The 19,902-nt window shown below is 42.0% G+C and overlaps 1 protein-coding gene across 1 annotated transcript in view; it reads left to right on the top strand.

The window, feature by feature from the left end:
- The window catches only part of RYR3 (ryanodine receptor 3), a 393,465-nt gene that overhangs the window by 353,398 nt on the left and 20,165 nt on the right, over positions 1-19,902 (top strand). Inside the window, exons 80-90 of the mRNA XM_012649115.1 lie at positions 3,159-3,232; positions 3,490-3,507; positions 3,915-3,995; positions 4,432-4,520; positions 8,192-8,320; positions 10,942-11,046; positions 12,750-12,831; positions 13,482-14,806; positions 16,658-16,716; positions 17,405-17,576; positions 18,706-18,792. Coding sequence (XP_012504569.1) covers positions 3,159-3,232; positions 3,490-3,507; positions 3,915-3,995; positions 4,432-4,520; positions 8,192-8,320; positions 10,942-11,046; positions 12,750-12,831; positions 13,482-14,806; positions 16,658-16,716; positions 17,405-17,576; positions 18,706-18,792 — 2,221 coding nt within the window. The remainder of the gene's footprint in view (positions 1-3,158; positions 3,233-3,489; positions 3,508-3,914; positions 3,996-4,431; positions 4,521-8,191; positions 8,321-10,941; positions 11,047-12,749; positions 12,832-13,481; positions 14,807-16,657; positions 16,717-17,404; positions 17,577-18,705; positions 18,793-19,902) is intronic.

Genomic DNA, 19,902 nt, shown 5'->3' with positions numbered 1-19,902 from the left:
CCCTCATTTTCCACTCTTCCACCACCAGCTATCAATTGACTTTCTTGCAGAGCCTTTTATTTATTTTTTTCACAAAATTTTATGATGTCAGACATAATTCCTGCCCTCCCAGTAACAGAGAACAAAGGAAACAAAGTCTCATTGTGAAAGAAATACTGAGTTTTCAGCTAGGTTCATTATTGCCTAAACTCCTTGCAGTCCTGTTTGCCAAACTCATAGCATGAGCTATTCAGATTATACCTCAATAATATTAAACATTACTACATCGCGGTCCTGGTGCTTATTACCAAATAGGAGAGACTTCAACAGTAAATCCATGAATGTTAATTCTGCCCTAGCAAGAACACCGGTGGGCCCTTGTAAAATAAACATGGTCCACCCCAAGAGACTCTGACTCCATAAGTAGAGGGTCCGACTCAGTGTGCCTGTGTGGCTGGGGATTTGCTGTTTCTCCATCAGGATTAGGAGGGTCAACATTCGTGGCACAGTTTTCATTGCTTTTCCCTTTGTAATGTGTCTCCCTCGCAGAAAATGCTAGATTACCTCAAGGAGAAAAAGGATGCCGGATTCTTTCAAAGCCTTTCTGGTCTTATGCAGTCTTGCAGGTAAATAGGAGAAAACCACGTAACATTTTTTAAACTCTTCCCTATGCAAGGAAGGGGGGTTTGGGTAGGAAGAGCACAAAATCAACTGTTCTACCACGGAATTATTGGGAGAGGAGTCACCTGCTTTAGAAAGTGAAGAGAGTATTGGTCCTCCAGCCTTCAGGTTTGCATTCAAAGGGGAAAGTGTAATCTCCATTAGCCACAAACACACACTTCCCCACTATTGTTGGTGTTGTTTCCAGTCACCCTTCCTTACCTCCTTTTTTGTTATGTTGCTTTCCTAGGAGGCTGAGGGTGTACATTCAGTGTCTCCTCAAATATATATGCCCATAAAATTCAGACCAGAAAAGAATGGAAAAAAGGGGGAATACCTCACTATGACTCAAGGTTATGTTTTAATGAGACCCACTCAGTACTTTGTTAATCTTTATGCTTAACAATTCTTTGAACTTGAATGGATATTTGAATGGGGGTGGGGGATACATACTTTGACACATCCTTTTTGACAGAGATGCATCCTGGCATGGGAACATTTTGATATAGCCTAAAAACCAAAGCTTTAAACTTTCAGTTTATATTACCAGGCTGTGCAAGCCGCCCCTCATGGCAGAACCCTCTGACAAATAAACAATATATAACCAAGAGTCATGAGGTCACCATACTTGTTCATTTCAGAAATGAGCCAGCAGTCTTTCTAAGAAAAGGGTCGGCTTAGTCTCTAAGATTCATGTGTATTTTAAATAGTCTGCAACTCATTCTAAAAGAAATCAAATTTTTAATTAGCTTATTTGCTTCCAATTAATAGGCTTTAAAATAGAATATTATGTTTTTCATTTGAAAATTTAGAAGAAGGACATCTTTTCTTTTGGTAGACTTCATAATTTTGCTAACCTTATTTGATTGGGTAAATGTTGTACCCTGGGGCAGAAGGGAGCATATTTGAGCTGCAATATGGTCTCTTGTTCTCAGCTCTATAAATTTTTTTCCACCTACGATCTATTCGTTTATTATCTCTCTCGGAAAAAGAAAACGCAATATTGTCAGACCTCAATCATGAGGGTAAAATAGTACATGTGAACTCAGAGATGGCAAAAATCAAGGTAGTTCAGTTCCATGTTGCTCATGAAGTTATCCACTAAATTTCTGAGTTCTCTTAGTATTCTATAATACTTAATATTGATAAACTCATTTATAATGATGACTTGGAGAGACAGGTGATTTGCACTTAGATGCCAACTGAGTTCTAATAGAAGTTTTAAGATATCTTAATGGTTTTCAATGATTATAAAAATAATACATATTTGTAAAATATTTAAGCCTTAAAAAGATTAAAACATTCAAAACACGTATTTAGGGATGGAGCAAGGATCAGAAATGTGTATTGCATAGATACATCATCAAAACTGCTACTTCAAAGCAACTACATCCAAATGTCCTTTTCCATGTTATCCTCCCCTGATGGCAAAACCAAAGTAGATGATAATTTTGTGTTGTTGAGTGGGGCCTTTTTCCAGCAGAATCTGGGAAAACAACAACAAAGATGGCAATAAGGATTTCACTGATTTCTGTTTAAAATTTACCTAAATTGCAGAACATATGTGACTCCCTAAAAAGGGAGAAGGGATGCTGAATTTTTCCCCAATGTCTTTCCAGTCTGACAGTCATTTTTCTTTGCCTAAGGGTAAAAGGAAGGCTGGGTTTTGCAGATTCCTAATGGACTTGGCCATAGCTTCCCTAAGAAGAATATGGCTATTCTTTTGAGATCTTGTGTTCTATATTCTATGAAATCTTTCAGATTGGGGAAAGAGTTAGATTTTGTTAGTAAAATAGAATGAGTCCTACTTAGAAATAACACCATCATATAATGTTCTCATTGTCAGGCTTTGTGGTTGTGCTAGGGCTTCCTGGCTAAGTAAAACTCAGCAGTGGCTGTGACTGGGAAGGTTGGGGGAAGTAGGGACAAAAATGAGACCAACTTGTCACAAGTTCAGAAACACCAGGGACACTATTGCCTGTGGAAAAGCTTAATCTCGGCTGCCATTGGCTCCTGAACGATGCAGGAATCGTCAAAGGGTATGGCCCTTCCAAATCTGGAAGTTTGTGGCTCCCCCAACAGCACTCATCCTAAGCACTGGAAACCACAATTCCATGTGACTCCCCGAGGAGGCAGATAAAGATGGGAGGCAAACAGTAATTAGGGCAATTTAAGATAAGCTTTTCCTTGAGAAATCCTAGAAACAGATCAATCCTTCTTTATCCTTTCTAAATCTTCGTCTGTAAGAAAGGACTCAAACTGGATGAACAATGATAGTCACCACAAGTGTGTATTACCCCTCTTGTATGTGACGAGGTCTGTGAGCTGTCGGCCTTCTTAGACAACACTGCTTGGCACAAAGCCAAGAAACCAGAGCCTTTCAACCACACTGTAATGGGTTAGTCCTTTTATGATAATACAGGGATGGGATATTCTTAGTCAATAGATACACTGACGTTAGACAGCTACCTTCCCAGTATGCATAGCCCTGAACCTTGTTTTCTTTTGTCTATTAAAAGTGTCCTTGATTTGAATGCATTTGAGAGGCAGAACAAAGCTGAAGGCCTGGGGATGGTGACTGAAGAAGGAACGCGTGAGTAGCTGATGAATGTGAGGCCATTCTCTTCCTGATTAAAACCTTAATTAACTATTTGTGGTCAGAGTCCATGCTTACTGCTTCTTAATCTGCAAAGATTTGATCCGGCTCAGCAAAATGTTTCCGTCAGGAGCTTTGATAAAGCCAGCATCCAGCCTGGATGTGGTCATAGAGCCAGTTTTAACTAAAGACATTTTGTCATGGTGTTTATGGTTTTCTTACTTTGTATTCTTCTGTTTTTCTCTTATCACCAGTCATTGTTCGTGAGCGTGGTAAGTTCGAGTTTCTGGCCTGAGTTCCTACCATGTGTGCGAATCCTAAGAGATCTCATTTAATTGCCTCGGCGCAGACATATTTTAGGCTTGGTGGCTGCATGTCGAGTTTAACTCAGCAGTTTGGTGCTTAATTAAAGAAGTGTCTTCCATCTGTAAAGCATGGGTTATGGACTGTGAACCATTTACTGCCACTATCCCAGTTGTTTCTGTTACAAATTCGTTTCTTGGGCATTGTGCTCTACAGCCTAAGCTCAGTTTAATCGAGTTTATCACCATTCATGCAAATGGTGATAAACCAAACCATTCTGACACAATTCCTTTATCATTTTTGTGGTCATTGACCTTATAAAGTGTTCTGCGTTAAGAAGTCAAACAAATGCTCACCAACATTTTGTGTTTTCAAGGTGAAAAAGTCCTCCAGAATGACGAGTTCACGCGTGATCTCTTTAGATTCCTGCAGTTACTTTGTGAGGGACATAACAATGGTGAGTGGAACAGATTGATCTGCCAAGGAAAAGTGACATTTTCAGGTGTAGAATTATAATTCAGTTCAATATGTCCCATTTGATACCACCAGTTGCTAACTCAAGACATCAGTTCATCCATTCCTCAATAAGAAACTATGTAAAACAACCCTTAACTTCATAGCTAATGTTATTTAGTGCCACCAAGGCTAAGCTGCTTTCGGAATCTTCAGATGGTGAATCTACCCAGCCCTTTTCATCTAGCCCCTTAGGGCTCATTAAGTCCAGTTTCTGATGTCAGCAGGTTGGGAGGACTCAGAGCAGAGCTCTGACCTGTGGAATCTGCCAGGACCCACACATGGTGTCTTTGTAAGACTTTTCATATAGTGTGTCTCTTCTCAGCTCAGCTGAGAGGGCATGCCGGGGATGGGCTCTGACCCAGCACTGGTACTCTCAGACTTTCAGAACTTCCTGCGGACTCAGATGGGCAACACCACCACCGTGAACATCATCATCAGCACCGTGGACTACCTTCTTCGTCTGCAGGTGAGTAGGAAGGCCTTGGACGATGGCACCTCTCACCTGTACTCCCCAAAGCTAGAGACAGTCACACAGGGTCAGGGAAGACCTGGGTTACAGTCAAGCCCCAATCAGGAAGACAGTGGAATACATGTCCACACACTCATGGAATGTCAAATGCCTAACAAGTACGTTTGGAGACTAAGGTGGTTAAATACCAAATCATCTGTTATAAAATGTTATTTTGCTTTAATTTTGCCACTGAAAACCTAGCTGCGGTGCCAAGAGCTATACAACAACCTGTAAATGAGAGCAGATTTCACTAGGAAAAAGAGTGACACAGGTGATGGGAACAAGATGAGTCTAAAAGTTCTTAGTGTTGAGAAGTCACTTGGCTTCATTGTTCAAAGGAAGTCCAAATTATATAGAGAAAATCTACACAAACATAAAAAAGGGTTTTTTTTTTCTTATTCCTCATCCTGATTCTGCCACTTACTAATTTATAACCTGGAGCAATATATTTAACCTCCCTGTGTTCCAGTTTTCTCACTGATAAAATGACTAGGACGTGTCCCATAGAGTGGTAGTAAAGATTGAGAGGTTTAATACAGGCATACCTCATTTTATTGCACTTTGCTTTGTTGCACTCCACAGATACTGTGTTTTTTTTACAAATTGAAGGTTTGTGGCAACCTTGTGTCAAGCAAGTCCATCAGTGCCGTTTTTCCAACAGCATGTGCTCACTTTGTGTCTCTGTATCACGTTTTGGTAATTCTCACAATAGATTTCAAACTTTTTCATTACTGTTATATCTGTTATCGTGCTCTGTTATGGTGAACTTTGATGTTACTATCACAGTTGTTTTTGTGCACCATGAACCGTGCCTATATAAGATAGTGGACTTAATCCATAAATGTTGTGAGTGTTCTGACTGCCACACCGACCAGCCATCCCTCAGTCTCTCTTCCTCTCCTTGGGCCTCCCTATTCCCTGAGACACAACAATATGAAATTAGACCAATTAACAAACCTACAAGTTATTAAAGTGGCCTCTAAGCATTAAGGTGAAAGAATTTTAAAATCAAAAGCTAGAAATGATTAAGCTTAGTGAGGAAGGCATGTCAAAAGCAAAGATAGTCCAAAAGCTAGACCTCTTGCACTAAGCAGTTAGCCAAGTTGTGAATGCAAGGGAAAGGTTCTTGAGGAAGTTAAAGTGCTACTCCAGTGAACACAAGAATAATAAGAAAGTGAAACAGCCTTATTGCTGATATGGAGAAAGCTTCAGTGGTCTGAGTAGAAGATCAAACCAGTCACAATATTCCCTTAAGCCAAAGCCTAATCCAGAGCAAGGCCCTAGCTCTCTTCAATTCTATAAATGATGAGGGAGGTGAGGAAGCTGCAGAAGAGAAGTTGGAAGCTAGCAGAGGTTATTTCATGAGGCTTGAGAAAAGAAGGCATCTCCATAAATAAAAGTACAAGGGGAAGCAGCAAGTTATTCAGAAGATCTAGCTAAGATCATTGATGAAGGTGGCTCCACTAAACAACAGATTTTCATGGCAGATGAAAACAGCCTTCTATAGGAAGAAGATGCCATCTAAGACTTTCATACCTAGAGAGGAGAAGTCAAAGCCTACCTTCAAATCTTCAAAGGACAGGCTGACTCTTGTTAGGGGCTAATGAAGCTGATGACTTTAAGTTGAAGCCAATGATCATTTACTGTTCTGTGAATCCCAGGGCTCTTAAGAATTATTCTAAATCTACTCTGGGCTCTATAAATGCAACAACAAAGCCTGGATGACTGCCCTCTGTTTATAGCCTGGCTTACTGAATGTTTTAAGCCCATTGTCGAGATCTAATTCTCAGAAAAAAGATTCCTTTCAAAATATTATTGCTCCTTGACAAGGCAACTGGTCACCCAAGAACTCTGAGGGAGATGTACAAGGAGATTAATGTTGTCTTCATGCCTGCTAACTAACACAGCATCCATTCTGCAGCCTATGGATCAAGGGGTAGTTTTGACTTTTGAGTCTTATTATTTAAGAAATAGATTTCGTAAGGCTGTAGCTGCCATAGATAGTGATTTCTCTAATGGATCTGGACAAAGTAAATCGAGAACTTTCTGGAACTCTAGTTGCCATTAAGAACACTTATGATTCAGGGAGGAGGTCAAAACATCAACATTAACAGGAGTTTAGAAGAAGTTGATCCCAACCCTCATGGATGACTTTGAGGGGTTCAAGACCTCAGTGGAGGAAATAACTGCAGATGTGGTATAAGTAAGAACTAGAATTAGAAGTGGGGCCTGAAGACGTGATTGAATTGCTGGAATCTCATCATAAAACTTGCATGGACGAAGAGTTGCTTCTTATGGATGAACAAAGAAAATGGTTTCTTGAGATGGAATCTACTCCTGGTGAAGATGATGTGTATATTGTTGAACTGACAACAAAAGATTTAGAAGATTCTATAAACTTGGTTGATAAAGCAGCAGCTGGGTTTGAGAGGATTGACTCCAATTTTGAAAGAAGTTTTACTGTGGGTAAAATGCTATCTAACGGCATTGCACTCTATAGAGAAATCTTTCATGAAAGGAAGGATCAATTGATGCAGCAAATTTTATGGTTGTCTTATTTGAAGACATTGCCACAGCCACCCCACCCTTCAGCAACCACCACCCTGATCAGTCAGCAGCCATCAGCATCAAGACCAGCGAAACCCTCCACCAGCAGAAAGATTACAACTCGCTAAAGGCTCAGATGACTGTTAGCATTTTTTAGCAATAAAGTATATTTTACGGCCGGGCACAGTGGCTCATGCCTGTAATCCTAGCACTCTGGGAGGCCGAGGTGGGCGGATTGTTTGAGCTCAGGAGTTCGAAACCAGCCTGAGCAAGAGCGAGACCCCGTCTCTACTATAAATAGAAAGAAATTAATCGGACAACTAAAAATACATAGAAAAAATTAGCCGGGCATGGTGGTGCATGCTTGTAGTCCCAGCTACTTGGGAGGCTGAGGCAGAAGGATCGCTTGAGCCCAGGAGTTTGAGGTTGCTGTGAGCTAGGATGATGCCACAGCACTCACTCTAGCCCGGGCAACACAGTGAGACTCTGTCTCAAAAAAAAAAAAAAAATATATATATATTTTAATTAAGGTATATACATTTTTTTAGACATAATGCTGTTGCACACTTAATACACTACAGTATGGTGTAAAAGTAACTTTTATATGCACTAAGCAACCAAAATTTTTGTGTGACTTGCTTTATTGTAACATTCGCTTTATTGCAGTGGTCTGGAATCAAAACGACAATATCTCCAAGGTATGCCTGTATATGTAATGTGTTTAGAACAATGTATGGCACGTACGATGTTAGCTGTTACGTTGTTGCTGTTGTTATTATTTGGATAATAATCATTATGACTTTCAATGTACATTTTTTCACTTTGAATAAATTGTCTTATAGTCTCTCAGCTCCAGTTGAAGGCTGTCCTCTCTCCTATCCATTCTTTCCTGCAGAGAGATAGTTGTGCTTTAAAGATGCCAGGGATTGGAGATCTCTGTACTTATTCAGACTCCCTGGCTCCTGTCATAGCAAAAAGGTCATAGAGATGTAGTATTCTCTTATACTCTTTTTAAACACCGAGTTTAGCTTCATTGACTGAAGTCTGAGAAATACTAAGCTCTTCTTGTTTGTTTTTAGGAATCAATCAGTGATTTCTACTGGTATTATTCAGGGAAGGACATCATTGATGAATCTGGACAGCACAATTTTTCCAAAGCTCTGGCAGTCACCAAGCAGATTTTCAATTCCCTTACAGAATACATCCAGGTATGTGCTACAGAGTGCATGCTTGAAAACAAAGAGAACATTTTTGACATGCCCATAGTCTATATTCCCTACAGAATATCTGTATGGACTGTGTGTGCATCCAGCCATAACGCTGACAATATTTCTTATCTATAAATAGGAACAAATATTACCTACACTCGACAGGAGGCTATAGTTTATGGTCCCCCACTGGACCTGTTCATAGTGTTGTCACACTTTATTTGCATTATCTAGTTAAATTTTGCTTTCTCCCTAAACTGAAAACTTTCAGTGGACAGAAAATTTCTTATTAACTGAAATTTTTAACTAAAAATTCTTCATGTCTAGAACAATATCTGGCACATCATAGGTGTTCAGTAAGCACGGAGAATGGAGAAATGATTGATAGAATGAAGAAATAAAAAGATAAATGATGTTATCTTTAATAGAGATTGAAAACAGAATCCACGTGGTCCTACTAATTTGTTAGAAATTAACTCTATGGAAAAAATGACTGCAGAAGCCCAGAAACTATGTGCAATGGCAGTCAAATCTACAAGTGAATTTCAGGTTGGATGTCCAGGTCTTGCCACGGTCTTTCTCTGTTCATAGTGTTCTCTATTCGTTGCCATGGGGGAGGTCTAGCTACTGTGAGAAGGAGTAGAGGATGTATTCAGGCATAATTTGCAGTAAAATCAGTAGCCATAGCATAGCCCTCTGTAATAGAAGACGTTTTTAGTAAGCAAAAGTAACACTTCATCTGCAGACTACCATAACCAGGAGACTCATGAATCAGGCTCTCATTCATTTATTCAAACACTTAGATATGCTCTGCTAAGCTATACTTATGAAAAGCTGTATAACATAGTGCCTTTACCCTTGAAGAGCTTACAATGCAATTGAGAAAATACATACACACGAAGAAAATGATTTGATATAACATGATCTTACCTGATTTAAAATAATCATACATGCTATGCTTTACAATCACATATGTATGAGTTCAAAGGAAAGTGAGGTCCATAAGAGCCAAAGGGCTCCAGCTTCACAGGGACATGTGGGCTGTGCATAGATACAGAGGAGGAAGCATATTCTGGGTCAGTCGTTTGGAAAAGTTACAGAGATAGGATTGTGTGTGTCTTCATAAGAAATAACGTCAACAATTATGTCAATCTTGCTGAAACAGAAGAGAAAGATAAGGAAAGAAATGGGAAATATTTTACCCCTTTTCCTATGCACCTTCATTTCTTACCCAAAGAACAGTCTGTATTCCGAGTCCAACAGGTTTTAGTGGCTTTTTTTTAATAGGTAATACGAATTAGCGGAAATTTGTTCTTTGAAAAACATTAATTTCTCATCTAATAAAGATTCATATGATAAGCCAACTGGCTATACTCATATCATATTTTCTCATACACAAATAAACACAAAGCTAAGACTATAAACTTAAAAGGAGGATTTTAAGGGAGAAATGGACTCTTGTCACTCAAGCACTGTAAGGACACGGAAAGACAAACCTAGGAGCAGGTGCCTGCTCTGAGGTTTCACAGAATGTGATATACCTAAGGCGATCATTGAACGTATTTGACAAGCATCTGCTCTGATCTCTGCAAAACCCATCCTAATCTCCAGAATTTCCCATGGAGCACTTAACCCAGAAATAAAGGAGAAGCTCATTTGTGGTGAATGTGAGTTTCTTTCAACAACCGGTTTTGTTCCAAAAAGAATCAAGTGGCTTCAAGGGATCAGACACTGAATGTACATAAACGGTGATTTCTAAACAAAATTATGTGATTGGGGATACAGGCAATATTTCTCCTGCTCACCTATCTTGGGAGTCCTACCCAGACTTTGCTAGATCTTTAGGTAATAACCTGTGCCTTTTGGAACTTTCTCATTGAAGGGTGATTTGGAGATTGGTTAAAGGGTAGAAAAAAATAGACTATAAAGAAAAGAGGATAAGCAGTGTTGGTTCAATAATGATCTTCAAACATAAGATGGTTATTAGCATGGAAAATGCAAACTGGTAATTAAGTCTTCCCTCTATGTTTGCCTTTCAGAAAAGATGGAGATGGTTTTATATCTGAAGTTTAGGTTAATGATGAGAAAATCCTAGAAGCAATTGAACACTAGGATTAGTACACAGATTTTTTAAAAACTTGATTAGATACCTACGTTAAAGCATTTATGTGTAACTTTGACAGAAAATGATAGGTAGACTATGGCCTGCTTTTCAAACTGTGCTCCACGGCACCCTTGAGTTCCTCAGAAGGCCTCTGAGGCCAAGGGGTGGGCGAGTTTGGGCAGAGTGCCCTTCAGCTCTGTTTCAACCACAGCATTTAGCTATTTTAAATATTGTTCTTCGATGTAAAGTTTTATTTGAGGACCTTATTCTGTGGCTAAAAGAAAATCTCTGAAAATCACTGGACTATGAAATCCATAGTGGTTTTTCCTAGATGTGGTATTTTATGATCAGAAGGAAAAAAAAGTAATATCCTGGGAAAACATTGAGCTACGGAAATATGTGACTTTTGCAAAGTGCCACCTGCCCACATACGTAGGTATCAAATGCCCTTAACTAGGGCAGGTTTCAGAGCGATTTGTGATGTTGAAGTGAAATTAGGATATCCTCCTCTCCGCAGGGCCCTTGTGTCGGGAACCAGCAGAGCCTGGCTCACAGCAGGCTGTGGGACGCAGTGGTCGGCTTCCTCCATGTGTTTGCTAACATGCAGATGAAGCTTTCTCAGGTACTGTGGCCAGTTCCCTGCACGTGTCACCCCCTTGGTATTCCCGTTGCAGATGTGGCTGCTTGACCAAAGGCTGGAAAAGCCATGCATATTAAGGTCTCATTTTTAAACTGAGGGCCAAAATAGGAGACAGGAATGAATGCCTCCAGGGGGGTCCCAGGCAGGCTTTTGCATGAAGGCAGCTTCCTTCCTTGTGTCCCACCAACCCACCCTTTGTTTCATAGCCTCAACATTTGCTTTCTATGGTGCTAACCCTTTATGCTTCCTTGTCACCGTTTTTGTTGACCTATAAACACAACCTGTCAGCCCTGTACGATCTGTCCCATGTCCCATGTTGCATGTCTCCGTAATCCACATACCCCTTCTCTCTCATCTCTGCATCCCCCTCCCTCACCATCTCTGCCTCTCCTTCTCACTCCCCATCTCTCTGGCAAGATGAATCGGAACCACACAGAGCATTTATTATGAACAAACAAACGTAGCATAGGTGGTAGTTTATTGCCTCTCTCCATGGCAACACACGAGGGAGACCTTCAGGATGTGTTTCAGGCTGATTAGAGTAACATTTGCAGCTTTAATTTAAATAATGTATAAAACTTTCAGGGCTGTCACATTTGCCTCCTCTCTTCTGGAATGTGCTATTTAACCCTTTCATTTTTCCCCTTTTGACTCTGGCCTTATGGGAGGAGAGAGTTCACGGGAGGGCTGCTAATTTGATAGTCATACGTCCACTCCTCTGTCAGCCGGGGCAGTGTTGTGCAGAGGTTCTGGAAACAAGAGCCTTGGTCCTGCCACCTCCCCACCAGTGACTTGCAGAAAGTCTCTTCCCCTTGCTGGTTTCTGGTTTCATCGTCTATAAAACATTCAGAATTAAAACAGATGATCTCTGAGGTCTCTTCCCAGCTGTAATATTCTACATTTCTATGATATTTCATGTATAGCTACGACACACACCATAGGTGAGGGAAAATTCCTCTGACAATTGAAGGGCTAGGCAAAGAGCTATGGTTTGTTTTGAGAGAGTCTGTAAAAGAAAGGTGACCCAGAATACATTTTTTCATTGTACCCTCAGACTGCCCACCTCGGATCTTCAAGGATCATTTCCTGTTATGATGTAGGGTATCAAGCACAGAGCTGTCTTAGCAGTGCCCTTTCTGCATTGCTGAAATTAAAACCAAACAGACTAGTATCAAAACCGTCCAGAGGACTAGCTTCAATTACATACTATTTTAAGGGACCAGTGGCACCCAGATCACCACCAGCTAGAATCAGGAGAATCTAAATTAATCCAGAAAGAAAGGAGAACCCACTTGGTGATTATGACCTTGATACTTTAACTGGATTGCAACAGTATTCCCATAAAGCTCCCCGGTAATTCTCTAGTATAAAAAATGCCAACAGAAACTACTAGAAATATCTAAAGGCTCTTTGGTGGATTGGGCTGTTTAGTAGTTTTGGACAACAATTGGTATATCTGCCACATTGTACTAATGAAAGGACAAATGTAAAGGAGCTCTGTTGGAGGAGCCTCCCGATGCTGCAAGCAGTGGAGGATAAGACGTCCTCGTTCACAACAAGGGAGCTCGATCCCGACACCTGCGCAGCCTTCACCTAACCTTTCCAGAGCAGGCTCTTCTTGCTCACTGCCCTGTACTTTGCTGAGGGATCAGATAGCTCAGGGGTATCTCCTGTTTCTGTTCTAGGATTCCAGTCAGATCGAGCTGCTGAAGGAACTCTTGGATCTCCTTCAGGACATGGTGGTGATGCTTCTGTCCCTCCTGGAAGGTTGGGCTGTTTGGTATAATTAGGCATTCACACAACTGTAATTGGTCTGAGCACTAACCTTACTAATTACGCAGATCATCCTTCTGACAGGTCACTGATATGATATGATATTGGTCAAAAAGCCAAATTTTCCAAGACAAAAAAATGAGTGAGGGGCATTTGGTCTGATGGATGAAGCCTAAAATCAACTCATTTTGTATCAATAGGAAAGCCAGAATGAACTGGGGAAAACCTCTAAGCTTTGCTGTTCCCTATCCTCTCCCTCTCCCCATTGCTTTTCAACACATCTGGCTGCTGGTGTGTATGCCAGCCATCTAGTTGGGCACCCTCCTAGGTCTAAGGGGATGAGAGGGGCACCATGTATCCCTATGTGTCCCCAACAATCCGATCACGAAACCACTTCCCAGGCCCCAGGCCTGATACGAGGCAGTGGCGTGGCCACCTCCTTCCCTCTGTTTCTTTCCCCCTTGGCTCCTAGTGGTGTAGTCTTTATGGCTTGCTGCTCCCTCCTACCCATCTCCAGATCATCACGGTCAGAAAAAAGCTAACTAATTGGGCACATAAGTCTTCTAAAAATAGCTACCTGATGAGTTACATGATGGCTTGGGTTTATTTATATGTCTATATGTCTTTTTGAACCTGCCTCACAGGGAATGTGGTAAATGGAACTATTGGCAAGCAGATGGTTGACACACTGGTAGAATCATCTACCAATGTAGAAATGATCTTGAAATTCTTTGACATGTTCTTGAAACTTAAAGACTTAACCAGCTCAGATACCTTCAAAGAATATGACCCAGATGGGAAAGGGATTATCTCCAAAAAAGAATTCCAGAAGGCCATGGAAGGGCAAAAACAGTACACACAGTCAGAGATTGACTTTCTCCTTTCGTGTGCAGAAGCTGATGAGAATGACATGTTTAATTACATCGATTTTGTGGACCGGTTCCATGAGCCGGCCAAGGACATAGGGTTCAATGTGGCAGTGTTGTTGACAAATCTTTCTGAACACATGCCAAATGACTCTCGCCTGAAGTGTCTGCTGGACCCGGCAGAAAGTGTGCTGAATTACTTTGAACCGTACCTAGGAAGGATCGAGATCATGGGTGGGGCCAAGAAAATCGAGCGTGTTTATTTTGAGATCACTGAATCCAGTCGGACTCAGTGGGAGAAGCCCCAGGTGAAGGAATCTAAGCGACAGTTCATTTTTGATGTCGTCAACGAAGGTGGGGAGCAGGAAAAGATGGAGCTGTTTGTGAACTTTTGTGAGGACACGATCTTCGAGATGCAGTTAGCATCTCAGATCTCTGAATCCGACTCAGCAGACAGGCCGGAGGAGGAGGATGAGGAAGACGCTATTTACACATTAGAAATTGAAGGTGAAGAGGAGGAAGACAAGTGTTTTGAGTCTGCCTCGGCATTTGCCATGGCCTGTGCCTCTGTGAAAAGAAGTGTCACCAGCTTTCTAAAGAAGGCCACCCTGAAGAACCTCAGGAAGCAATACAGGAACGTGAAAAAGATGTCTGCAAAGGAGCTGGTGAAGGTGTTCTTCTCTTTTTTCTGGACTCTGTTCCTGGGGCTCTTCCAGCTGTTCTTCGGCATATTGGGAGGGATCTTTCAGGTCCTGTGGAGCACAGTGTTTGGAGGGGGCCTAGTAGAAGGGGCAAAGAACATCAGAGTGACCAAGATCCTGGGTGACATGCCTGACCCGACCCAATTTGGTATCCATGAGGATGCTGTGGAGATGGAGAGGGCAGAAGTGACCGAGCCAGGGATCACAGCTGAACTGGCCCACTTCGTAAAGGGTGAGAAGGGAGATGCAGACATGATGCCAGACCTCTTTGGACTGCGCCCAAAGAAAGAAGGTAGCTTAAAGCATGGGCCCGAAGTGGGTCTGGGTGACCTCTCTGAAATTATTGGCAAGGATGAAGCTCCCACGTTAGAGAGTACTGTACGGAAGAAAAGGAAAGCACAGGTAAGCGTACTTTGTATTCTGTCCTCTTTCTTTATCCCCAGAAAAAGACTTGCCACCATATCTTGCAATCCAGGACTGACACCATTTGCCCAGGAGCCAACATTGTATTAGACACTGGCTCTGCTCTGATTACCCTGATCTTATCATTCCAGTTCCGCCATGTGTGGGGAAATTGAGACTTAAATGGTGGTCTCAGTTTCTAGTCATTGGATGCTCTTCCAATTTACATTGGAGAGTCCAAACATGGTGGTCTGCGACCCTCACTTCACTTTCAACTTTTATTAAAACATTAGTTCTCATGGCACAGAGATTCAGTCAGTGAACTGAAAGCATGGAAAACCAAGTACAACAAAAGAGGAGGTCGATCATGTGAGATAGTACTTGTACAGTACACTAACACGATCCAGATGACATCGTATGATCTGGCATAGGCTCCCAAAGAGTTTGATCATGCTTGGGACATTTTTCCTTGTGATGCACCACTATTCAATTAGTACTTCGAGTCAGTCAACTAGATTAAGTGAACAAGGTAGCGATAATTCAAAGCCCCTTGGCCACAGAAGGTTTTAGGTGTTCCCCCTCTTGCAGCATCCAACTTACGGTGTCATCCTAGCACTGAAGAGAGTAGAGAAGTTGAAGGGATCAGAGCCCATTATTATTTATTGAGAAGTTAACATGCACTTGTCACTGTTTGAAGCTCTGGGAACACAGTGGTGAATGAGAAATGCATTGTCCCTATAATTTACTGGAGAAGATAGATCTTGGACAAGCATGAAGAATGCTAGGGCAGGGAAATGTCAGGTACTATGGAAATGCATAAGATAGAGCTCCTACCTGGCTTGGAGAGTCAGGAAAGGAAGGGTCAGAATCATAGGCATTCTTACAATATTACTTATTATGTTCTACTCCCTAATGCATCCCCAGGGCCTAGAACAGAGTTTGATACATAACAGGGACTCATTCAGGGACTGCTATATGCCAGGCTATGTTCTAGGATATGAGAATACATTGATTAAAAAGAGAGACGATATTTTTGCTTTCACGGAGCTTAACTTCTAGTCGGAGAAGACAAAATAAATAATTACCATTTGTGCTGCATGTTAGAATAAATGAACATGCTAATATGTTACAGAGTGAACACAGGCCCACTAGAAATAGGGTGGTCAAAGACGTTCTGTAAGGTGTCATCTGAGCCAAGTCCTGAAGCACAGCAGACACCTGAAAGGCTGGGGCAGTTGTGCTCCAGGCAGAGGATATGGCTCGTGCACAGACAGATTTGGGATGTTCCAGGAAAGGAGAGGAGATCCGTGTGTTTGAGTGTAGGAAACAAGAAGTCAGGTGGTACAAGATGAGGATAGAGAGAAAGGCCACGATCATGCAGGACTCTCAAGCCTCAGTAAGGAGCTTAGATTTTATTCTCAGTGCAGTGGCCACCACAGGGATTGGCGCAGTGGCAAGAGGACTGAAAACAAGGCAGGAAGCCTGTCCAGTGGAAGCAGGTCCTGGACTGGACTTGGTTTCATCTGTGTCCCACCTGTCTCTGACTCCATGGGGCAATAGGACCACTTTCCTAGGGCTCTCACAGTGTCCTAGCATGAGCTTCCCCTTTGAGTTAAAAAAATAATAGCAGGAAAGTTGAGTTTTCAAGCTTGAAACCTTTGTCTTGGCATCTCTCCAGAGTCACTCAATATATAGCAGGGCACTTACACTCAATGATCCTGGAAGAAGCAGAAACACGAAAAGAAAAAGCCACTGGAATTTGTGACCAAGAAGAAAATGGCCAACAAGTTGGGTCATCTTCATAAACTCACTTCTTTGAGGGAACCTTAACTGATTGTTATTTTTGTCCAGGCAGCAGAGATGAAAGCAGCACATGAAGCAGAAGGAAAAGTAGACTCTGAGAAGGCAGAGTAAGTTTTTGGTAGCATCAGCTACTCTAATTGCTACAGTAGATAGTTCTTGATAACATCTACTATTATGTCGCTTTTCTATTCATGCAAACAATGTATATATTCTTCAAGCCCTGGGTTTATTTCCTTTTACCCCAGCTACACAGTAAACACATTCTAGTAATCTTATTAACTTTACAATCTCAGTAGTAGATTGGATTCACTGTCCGGCCAAACAAATGATCAAACACCTATAATTTACAACTTCGTGTAGTGGTGATGATGATATTTATTGAATACCGATTACATGTCAGGCCTGTGTTAAGCTCTTTTATACAATATATGACTAAGTTTTGCCATAACCTTAGAAGAGTAGTTACTATTGCTAACACCTAAGAAGGCTTAGAAAATAAAAGACAATTTCTCTGAAGGGAAAAAAAAATTTGTTAAGTCTAATCTCAAAAAAAGAGTAGAGATTTGTATATAACTGATGTAGCCTATGACCATGGCTCATTGAAGTGGTCACCACTCATTAAATAAAAATTTGGCATTGGGCCACCGTGGGTTGATAATGACCTGAGGTTTCCACCCTTGAGGAATGATTCCACCTCCTGCCCTTCTCAACCCAGACTTCTCTTTAATTTGGTCTCCTTTTCTGGGCCAGACCTACCCGTGTTCCCCCTTCTAAGTGGGTTTGCCATTCCTGCAGCGCGGAAGATGGAGAAAAAGAGGACAGAGCCAAAGAGGAGGAGCAAGCCGAGTACCTGTGGGCAGAAGTGACAAAAAGAAGGAAGCGACGGCACGGTCAGAAGGTTGAGAAGCCAGAAGCCTTCACGGCCAATTTCTTTAAAGGGCTGGAAATCTATCAGACCAAGCTACTGGTAAGTGCCCCAGCCTCGGCCCTCCAGTGTAGGCCTTGGCCTGAGCAGACCACAGAGAGGTGCTGCTGATTTGTTTTGCTGTTGGGTTGGTTACATTTCCTCCCTTTTCTCATTCCTGTTCTTTTCTTCCCATTTATCTGCCTACCCCTTTTGTGTCAGAGGGAAAGAAAAAGGGGGTAACGTGGAAAGAGCCACAGACCTCCAGCAGCTCTGCCCAGCAGCAAGATGTCCTCCTGGGTTGTTTTCTCGGCAAAGAGTGGGAACGCCTCTTCTTGGCTGTCCTTTGCATGTGTGATGTGGGGACTCAGCCGACCCTGGTCCAAAAGTTCAGAAGTAGTTTGATCGTGCGGGATACAGATAAAACTTCCCTGTGTTAGGCTGGGCTCCCACGCTAGTCCTCCAAAGCTTTATTCTGCATGTGATCAAACCTCAGTCCTCCTACTGCCTACAGCTTATAATATTCTTTCTCTGATGAACTTCCCACTGAGATACCAGGGCTTCTGGCCAGGACCACACCTTCCCTGGCATGATGAGCGAGGGCCCCTCCACAGAGAGATTGAAAACTTTGCCCATGCACCTACCATTCCAGTCTTTCAGTGCTGCTTTCTCCAGGGAAGATGGCAGTGAGCATGTAAATGTCACCCCTGAGAAGAGAGAGGAAGAGGCTTCTAGGGCTGTAACTTACACAGGGATGAGGACTCCAGGCCACAGTCTGGTTGCATCCAGGGTGGGAGTTGCAGGAGTCTTTTGTGGGCCTAGATCACTCATAATTTCCAAATAGGCTATATCCTGCATGGAATGATCATGAAAACACATACAGCACCTTCAAGGCAGTGCTTGAGTCCTCTGCTGCTGGCATGTTTAGCCATTCGGTTCCCTAAGGGATAAGCCAAAGCAGGGTTCTTTTGAGCATCATTCTAAGCAATTTTTTAAAAGTCAGCATTTCTGGTTCCCCTCAAGTAAGTCATTGCCAGTGTTAAGAAGACCAGGATTGCCCTAGAAGAGTGGCCATCAAGGGGTAGGACTAGTCCCATGTGCACTTATAACCAGAATAGATATTCTGTGTGAGAGAGGGATGTTCTCTTTCCCTTCCAAACTCTTCTACTTTTGCCTGTCCTTCTCTTTTCAGCATTACCTGGCCAGGAATTTCTACAACCTGAGGTTCCTTGCTCTGTTTGTAGCCTTCGCTATCAACTTCATCCTGCTCTTTTATAAGGTGATACTTCATTCAGGGGTTTTTTGCTAAATATGCTATATACTAAGTATACTATATATAGGAAAGAAAACATAACATAAGTTATACTGTTAATTGTAGCAAAAATTACAATAGCTGAGGAAATTTTTTAAGACATTGGCTTCTTAAAAAGATACAATCTTTAGCAATGAGAAGAATGGCAAGATAGCCATTTAGGGCAGTGGTCCCCACCTTTTTGGCACCATGGATCAGTTTCATGGAAGACAATGTTTCCGTGGAGGGGGGGCGGGGCTAGGAGGAGGCGGAGCTCAGGTGGTGATGCAACCTATGGGGAGCGGCTGTAAATACAGATGAAGCTTTGCTCGCTTGCCCACCACTCACCTCCTGCTGTGTGCTCTCCCTCCTTCCCATTTCCTAAGTTTCATGGAAGACAATTTTTCCACAGACCTGGGGCAGGGGTTGGGGTTGGGGGTGGGGGCGGGGATGAGGGGAGTGGAATGGGTGGTGGAGCTCTGTGGCCCAGTCCATGGCCAGGGGTTGGGAACCACAGATTTAGGGAACTATTTGAATAGTTCAGGCTTATTTCAGTCATTACTTAATTCAGTCTTCAAATATTTGTTGAAATCTATGTGCTAAACCCTATATTAGGAACCACAAGGTATTTCAAAATGAATAAGAAATATAGTTCTTTCCTTGAGGAATAAGGTAACAGAGAGCCATTATAGTTGGCCCATGCTTTAGAACCAATAGGAAGGAATAATTAACAGGAGCTGGGAAGAGAGTGTCCACTCAAGATAAATGAAGACTTTGAACATTGGCAAGTGGGTCTTGCATGCTGTAGGCATGTAATAATTGTTAGTGGAGTGAATCAATGAATGGTCCTGGATTCTTTATTTAACTGACTTTTCTATCTCTTAACTCTCTCTTTTTATTTAAAACCATCAATCCAATTTTTATGAAACATTGTTTTGTTTTGTTTTGTTTTGTTTTTTGAGACAGAGTCTCGCTCTGTTGCCCAGGCTAGACTGCCCTGGCATCATCCTAGCTCACAGCAACCTCAAACTCCTGGGCTCAAGCAATCCTTCTGCCTCAGCCTCCTGAGTAGCTGGGACTACAGGCATGCACCACCAT

This window comes from Propithecus coquereli, unplaced genomic scaffold, assembly GCF_000956105.1.
Source record: "Propithecus coquereli isolate 6110/MARCELLA unplaced genomic scaffold, Pcoq_1.0 Scaffold3, whole genome shotgun sequence".
Classification (NCBI taxonomy): domain Eukaryota; kingdom Metazoa; phylum Chordata; class Mammalia; order Primates; family Indriidae; genus Propithecus; species Propithecus coquereli.
This window is presented reverse-complemented; position numbering and strand designations above follow the sequence as displayed.